This window comes from Branchiostoma floridae, chromosome 9 (genome assembly GCF_000003815.2).
Source record: "Branchiostoma floridae strain S238N-H82 chromosome 9, Bfl_VNyyK, whole genome shotgun sequence".
In the NCBI taxonomy this organism is placed as follows: Eukaryota; Metazoa; Chordata; class Leptocardii; order Amphioxiformes; family Branchiostomatidae; genus Branchiostoma; species Branchiostoma floridae.
Genome location: NC_049987.1, coordinates 17,369,072 through 17,376,995, shown reverse-complemented (window position 1 = coordinate 17,376,995; position 7,924 = coordinate 17,369,072). Strand labels below are relative to the sequence as shown.

Here is a 7,924-nt window from a genome sequence, read left to right as displayed (position 1 = left end):
ATCATAATCATTATCATTATCATTATTATTATCATTATCATTATCATTATCATTATCATTATCATTATCATTATCATTATCATTATTATTATCATTATCATTATCATTATCATTATTATCATTATTATCATTATCTGCAACAGGAGAGTGATGAGTATCAGGTTGGTGCAGGGATAGGCCGAGACTGGCCAGAGGGACGTGGCATCTTTTACAACAATGACAAAACGTTTTTGGCGTGGGTGAATGAGGAGGATCATCTAAGGATTATTTCTATGCAAAAAGGTATTTCGCGTTTATGCTCATTACGGGGTTTTCATGATCAGTTTTATCTGTGATTTCTTTTGAATTTTTGGCCATAGTCAATCATCAGAGTATTGAATTACATTGTCTCAGTTAGCTTTATTTTGAGGTAGCAGAGCACATCATCCGTCTGCAAACCCCTGTTCAATTGTATTCACGGTAATATAGTAATGCATAACAGTATTGAACAATGCCGCAGCCATTCCCTTGTGCGCGTCCCGGAGTCCCAAACTGTAATGTGTAGTAAAGGACTGCATCAGTTTTGAGACTGCATGAGTTGTATTACGGTGTTTGTTTGGTCGGCTTGACTTTGTGCCTGGATACAATTACCGCTCACTGTTTGGAACTTACTGCAGTATGATGACCTCCGCAGGGGGCCCAATAACAGTTCCTTAAAAATGAGAGAACGGGAAGGCAGCTTTTTACCTGACGTCAAATATATTCAATTTTGGTAATCAACTTTTTTTTCAATGCAAGACTCATCTTTAGAAAAACTAGTATCCCTACATACACGGTGTACCGAAAGTGCGAAAAGGAACGAAAAGGAACGAAAAGGAACGAAAAGGAACGAAAAGGAACGAAAAGGAACGAAAAGGAACGAAAAGGAACGAAAAGGAACGAAAAGGAATGGAGTATGAAGCAAACTTAAATAAAATCAATGAGAATATAAGGAATCGGTACTGCGGGCGTTAGAAGCCTATGAAACGTGTTTTATTTTACCGAGAATTTGACATTATCAAATTTTTACAGCGCTGTTTCAGGCTGTTGTTTTTGTGTGGCTAAATTATTCTTTGAAGATCTGCGAAATACAAAGAAACGGAACTGAGATAAGAAAGTTAGGACTAAAATTCAGTGGGTGGTAGATGAATATCGAATATATTATCGATTATTATACATTTTCAGGATGAGGCAAGATTGTAACGTTGTTGTTGTATTTGGGTGGCTTTTATTCTCCCTAGAGGGGAGCGCCGCATGCAAATGACCCGCGAAATCCGGTCAGGAAAGATATGCTAATAAACTGCTGCCCCACGAGCATGACAGCTCCTTTCAACAGGGCCAACAACATGGTTTTCTGGAGACTGGAGACATATCTTCTCGCTCGTTCACAACGAAAGAAAAGCTGTAAAAGGAGAGACATATATACATTGTACCAAAGAGATTTCATCAAGTTGTACAATGAGTATTCATCATTTTGGCGGGAAGAAAGGTGCCAACGTGAGGAATTTGTGCAAAGGATATTGGGAAATACAATTTCTGTCAACAATTTTCCGTCATATTCAATACAAATAAATTTCTGCCTCTTGCGACCGACATCAGGCCCTCGCTGATGATAAAAAAATCCCAATGCCGGGTTTAGATGTCCTGGTTGCAAAACAAATTTAAGGCGTTGTATTGATATTAATGAAAGTGTGAAAAAAAGGAAGGAAGAATAATTCCCAACATGCTGGGCTCGAACTTCCGATCGTCGACTTCCCTGGGTTCGAACATTCGACCTATATTTCTCTAAGGTCAAGTTCTTACAAATTGTGCAATACATATACTTGTAACTTTGCTATCATTGCATTTTTTAAACAACTATATCCACATAGCATGGCTTTTTATGATAAAATATGCGCAATCGTTCTCAACATAATCCATTTCTTCTTGTGAAATTTTATAATATAAATGTAATATGGATATTCTAAGGAATGTTATAACCACATTAACACGTACATGAACATAGATATGCATAGATAGGTCTCATCAATATTCATTCCTCCATTGAGCCATTGCTATAGGAATTTCGTGGAACAAGCCGCAAAATGCATTTGCCGATCACAGTTTACCTTTTCCTAATATTACCATCGATTTTATTTGAATTTGCTTCATACTTCGTTCCTTTTCGTTCCTTTTCGTTCCTTTTCGTTCCTTTTCGTTCCTTTTCGTTCCTTTTCGTTCCTTTTCGTTCCTTTTCGTTCCTTTTCGTTCCTTTTCGCACTTTCGGTAGACCCTAGATACATTGTGTTTCAAATACCTGCTGTTCTTTCTGCTATAGCTAATTCCATGCCAACATCGAATTATAACATTGACATGCGTAACTATTACATGAATTACAGGAGCAAACGTCAAGCAAGTGTTCGATCGTCTGTGTCGTGGCATCAACGCCATCAACAAGGCCCTGCTGAAGCATGCGCAGACCGAGTTCGCGTCTCACAAGCAGTTATAATGGCTACCTGTCGAGCTGTCCTACCAACCTAGGCACGGGCATGCGCGCTAGCGTTCACATGCACATCCCCAACTCGCTCACGGAATCCCAATTCAAGACCCTGTGTCGTCATCTTGGACTGGATGTTAGAGGCCGACATGGAGGTAGAAACTTTGGATAACTTATGGCAACAGAATATATTAGGAATAATGTCCAACTTCAGCGAAATCTGCCACGTCAGGAGTGAAATACATGTATTAGAAACATAATTGCGATCTTAAAGATATTTGCTAAGGTGGCAACAGAAACCCCAGCGTAAGGGCATTTTTAATATTCATGTTTTCAAGACATTCTTGAGAAAGCCTCGATAACAAAGCTCTGTTGGTGTCCGACTCAGCGGGGTCTGTAACCCTTCTCAATTACGGGGACCTTATGATCAATTTGACGTCCTATCCGAGGGACCTTCCTCTGGACCCGCCCTGACCGAAACTATGTACTCATTTGCAGTGAATGAAGGAGGAACGTCGTGTTAAGTACCTTTCCCGGGGGCACAAGCTTAAGATCGGTAGCATGCTAGCGCATTTGAACCCAGGCCAAACATCCTGCAGTGACGCCATATGACCCCACTGGTTGTGTATGGTTATTTCAATTAAACTTAAATCATTTTTGATTTTGTTCTTTTTAGAAAAACGTGAGGGTGGAGGCGGGATCTATGACGTTTCTAACCGTCAACGAATGGGGCGTACCGAAGTGGAGCTGATGCAAACACTGGTTGACGGCATTAACACCATTTCTTATGGCACATCTTGTGACATATAACCAGCTGCTGCCGCGCCGTGTGCCTGCGAAGCTGGTGTGTTACGCCGAAGGGCGGTTGTACCGGCTATGTCGATACAGGTACAGAAGCTGGTGTGTTACGCCGAATCGCGGTTGTACCGGCTATGTAGATACAGGTACAGCGAGTGTTTTGTAATCAATAAACCGAGGCATGGCAAAACAGGCGGGTGTTCATTTCGGAATTGAGGCAGAGATAGTGGTGACAAATGGTAGTGGTAGAGGTGACTAAGAAATATCGATATCGGTGACCTAACAGTGCTACAAGACTTAAGTTGTTGAGAAAAAAAACTGATCAATAGATGGTATGGCAGGCCTAAGAAAAAATGTCCTGTTTTTGCTTACCCGATTAACTGAAGTTAAAAACCTTCGACCATAGAACCATTTGGGTCTGCAGCCAGCAAACTTTTCCATCTGACAATTTTGGTACGATACTCCAAACACATATACATGCATTATTTTGTTTTAACTGTACATGGGAGCTGTGGGCCTTGTGAAGGATGTATAATTCCGTTGCGCAATTGAACACACCTCTCAGATCGCCCTCTCTCTGAATCTTGATGAATTAATAAAGTTCTTTACAATAACTACCAACCTGATGAAATTAATTACGAATACTCCAAACAGCCTTCCTTTACTTTAAACCCTCAGTTTAATGATCTGATTTGCCGTAAGAATGTGTACTAAATATTGTTCTTCTTTGCTAAGTCCTATTTGCGTTTGTACATGATATTATGTATATTGGCAAAATTACAATAGGATAATGAATACACCAGTACCTGATGCATTCATTTCTGCTGTACATTACTAATATGTATTTGTCGGATCACTTCGACCGAGATATGAAAGATGGAAAAAAAAATTAACAAATCTTGCGAAGATGTGTCACTAAGGGTAGCTTACTACTGGTAGCTTGGATATGTATGACAACCTTTCTGACGCCATTTTGACGTCATTAATGTTGCTATTGACAACTGACGTCATAGCAGACATTGTTATACGCCATTTTGACGTCATTAATGTTGCTATTGACAACTAACGTCATAGCAGACTATTTTTCAGTTGGCTACACTTGCTGTTACATTCTTGCTGCATACCTTGAAGTTTTCTGTGAACATAGTTTCCCCATGGTTCCAGCCAATAAAATATAAATGGCGTCATAATGACTTAACATGACGTCATAACGATCAAAGTTCTTGTTATTCTTAATTGCGTATATAGTAGTTATATAGCTATATAGTTATATAGATATATAGATACATAGATATATATATAGTTATATAGCTATGTAGTTATGTAGTTATATAGTTATTAGTTATATAGTTTTTATACAGTTATACAATTATACAGTTGTACAGTTATATAGTTAAAACAAAAACGAGTGAGTAATCTTCTAAGTCATTTTCTCACACTTTACGAGCGACGAAGCGCCTCCCTCCCATGAGCCCGTACTCGTTGCACAGTTTCATGGCTGTGACGTAGATCTGGAGCCAGCTGTCCACCATGTCCTCCCCGTACAGACACACGGAACTGTCGTGTTGTTCCACCCACTTCTCCCAGCGCTGCTGTGGGAACTCTCTGTACGTGTCAGAAATGTCGTGCACCTACAGAGAAAAAGGTTTAGTCAGTAAATATCCATATCTACTTTTACTTAAAAATTCGTCATCATAACTTTTTCAAATAAGCACTAATATCAATTTCGAACCCCAGTTGTAGAGACTAGAAAAATGATATCAGATTGCAAAACCTTCATTTACCATTAAATCACCCCGACCAATCGAATGGGGACATCCCTCGCGAATGTGCACACTCCTCTAGAAACTAGAGTTCGGCGACCTCATACCTCCATGAAAATTTAGAGCTTTCGTAAATTTCATGCAATTGACTAACACATTTAACATAATTTATGCATGGTGTCGTTCATCATTGACTAACGTACACATGTCACAATTATAAAATTCCCATTATTAATCATAAAGTGGTTTTGCAATTTCTACATAAATTGCAATTTCTACATAAATTATGCAAAGAAGTTCCTCATTACCATATTTGGTATCTGCTTATTTTCCACCTATCATAATTAACATGTGTTGCATGTATTGAGGTCCAGCTATTGAAAACAATGGAATTATACAATTTCCTCATTAATTATGCAAATTAAGTCCTCATTTGCTTAACATGTATATCATTATAAACATCTTTGCCTAAGCTACCTGCATGCCTACAATGCAGGCAACCCGTCGTTCCTTTCTGCAGTTATCCTCTTTGGAGTGTCTTGACAAAAACACCCCTGCAGTTCCACAATTTAATGTTAGGGGCCTGAAACTTGCCCCACTTTTTTATGGCACTAAAAGCTATCTACCACCTAAATGTCAAGACCATAGCATGTCTGGAACAAGAGATACATTGAAAAACTGCTACGATAGAATATTCTCATTAATTATGCAAATGTACTCCCATTTTGCATAATTAGTATCTTATCTTGTAAAACATTGTCTAAGGTACCTATATACCAAAAATCATGAAAATCCGTTGTTCCCTTCTTGAGTTATCCTCTTCAGAAGTTTTTGACAAAAATGCCCCTGCTATCCCAAAACTAGACGCTAGGGGGCCCAAACTTATGTCATTTCTTCCTGAGCACAAGAGCTATCTAATACTCAAAAATCGTGACCATAGCATGTTCAGAACACCGAGATAGCAAAACCGGAAGTTGCGCTGCAGTACCAAGGGTAGCCGCTTGGGGGCCCAAAATCTAATCATTTCCAGCTTTTGTCACACACTACCAACACACCAAGTATGAAACCAATCCACCCAACCGTTCATGAGTTATTTTGTTTACACACAGACAGACAGACACACAGACACACAGACAAACGCAGGGTAAACTAGAGTTCGGCGACCTCATACCTCCATGAAAATTTAGAGCTTTCGTAAATTCCATGCAATTGACTAAAACATTAACATAATTTATGCATGGTGTTGTTAATCATTGAATAACGTACATATGTCACAATTATAAAATTCCCATTATTAATCATAAAGTGGTTTTGCAATTTTTGCATAAATTATGCAAATAAGTTAATTACCATATTTGGTATCTGCTTATATATTCCACCTATCATAATCAACAATGTGTTACATGTATTGAGGTCCAGTTATTGAAAACAATGGAACTATACAATTTCCTCATTAATTATGCAAATAAAGTCCTCATTTGCATAACATGTTTATCATTATGAACATCTTTGCCTAAGCTACCTGCATGCCTAAAATGCAGGCAATCCGTTGTTCCTTTCTGCAGTTATCCTCTTTGGAGTGTCTTGACAAAAACACCCCTGCAGTTCCACAATTAAATGTTAGGGGGCTGAAACTTGCCCCACTTGTTTATGGCGCTAAAAGCTATCTACCACCTAAATGTCAAGACCATAGCATGTCTGGAACAAGAGATACATTGAAAAAACTGCTATGATAGAATATTCTCATTAATTATGCAAATGTACTCCTATTTTGCATAATTAGTATCTTATCTTGTAAAACATTGTCTAAGGTACCTACATACCAAAAATGATGAAAATCCGTTGTTCCCTTCTTGAGTTATCCTCTTCAGAAGTTTTTGACAAAAATGCCCCTGCTATCCCATAACTAGACGCTAGGGGGCCCAAACTTATGTCATTTCTTCCTGAGCACAAGAGCTATCTAATACTGAAAAATCGTGACCATAGCATGTTCAGAACACCAAGATAGCAAAACCGGAAGTTGCGCTGCAGTACCAAGGGGAGCCGCTAGGGGGCCCAAAATCTAATCATTTCCAGCTTTCATCACACACTACCAACACACCGAGTATGAAACCAATCCACCCAACCCTTCATGAGTTATGCTGACCACAAATATGCGGACACACAGACAGACACACACACAGACACACACACACACAGACACACCAAAAACTATACCTCCATTTTTTCATGGAGGTAAATAGGACACTCCTCAACTTTCAAGGGGGCGCTCCTCTTGGAAAGGGGATGTTTCTCCCTCAATTAGGGGACGCTCCTCCGGAAATGGTATGGTCATCGGGCATAGGGGACGTCCCTCCAACACCCCCGCCGGCCAGTGGAATCGGCCGCTAACCCGACAAATCCCTTTCTAGTTCATCTAAATCACAACATCCAAAACTTTAACCCCGTCAGTGCTCTAGACAAACGTCATACCTCGCCAGGTAATGATAGTTTTTTTTATTAAAAATTGAGGCATGTTGGAAAAAAAGCCGCCCGCGCGGCAGAACATCACCAGTCTTCAGTGTTAAAATGGCGGCGTACCGCACGCCCGGCAAGCAAAACATCGAGTTTTAGCCTAAATATCCGCGTGCTTGTCGAGTTTTAAGGCCTCTCTCCCCAACACACGTACATGGGAGAAGTTTCTAACACAATGTCAGACGTAGTTATTCCGGGATTTTTTGTACAACGCGGCTACCTGGCCCCGAACCGTATCCGTGTGGCTTGTCGAGACTGGGCAACCCCCCCCAAAAACTCGTACGTCTCCCCGGCTCTATGATCCCGTTAACCATAGAAACGGCGCTTTCCGGATCAGCCGCGGCCTTTTCACAAG

General features: G+C 39.9%; 1 protein-coding gene and 1 pseudogene across 1 annotated transcript in view; one reads left to right on the top strand and one right to left on the bottom strand.

Annotated features, from left to right (window-relative positions):
* Positions 1-4,511, top strand: part of LOC118422235 — a 9,770-nt pseudogene extending 5,259 nt beyond the window's left edge.
* The window catches only part of LOC118423519, a 7,406-nt gene continuing 3,380 nt past the window's right edge, over positions 3,899-7,924 (bottom strand). The window contains exon 5 of the mRNA XM_035831699.1: positions 3,899-4,923. Coding sequence (XP_035687592.1) covers positions 4,726-4,923 — 198 coding nt within the window. The 3' untranslated portion in view covers positions 3,899-4,725. The remainder of the gene's footprint in view (positions 4,924-7,924) is intronic.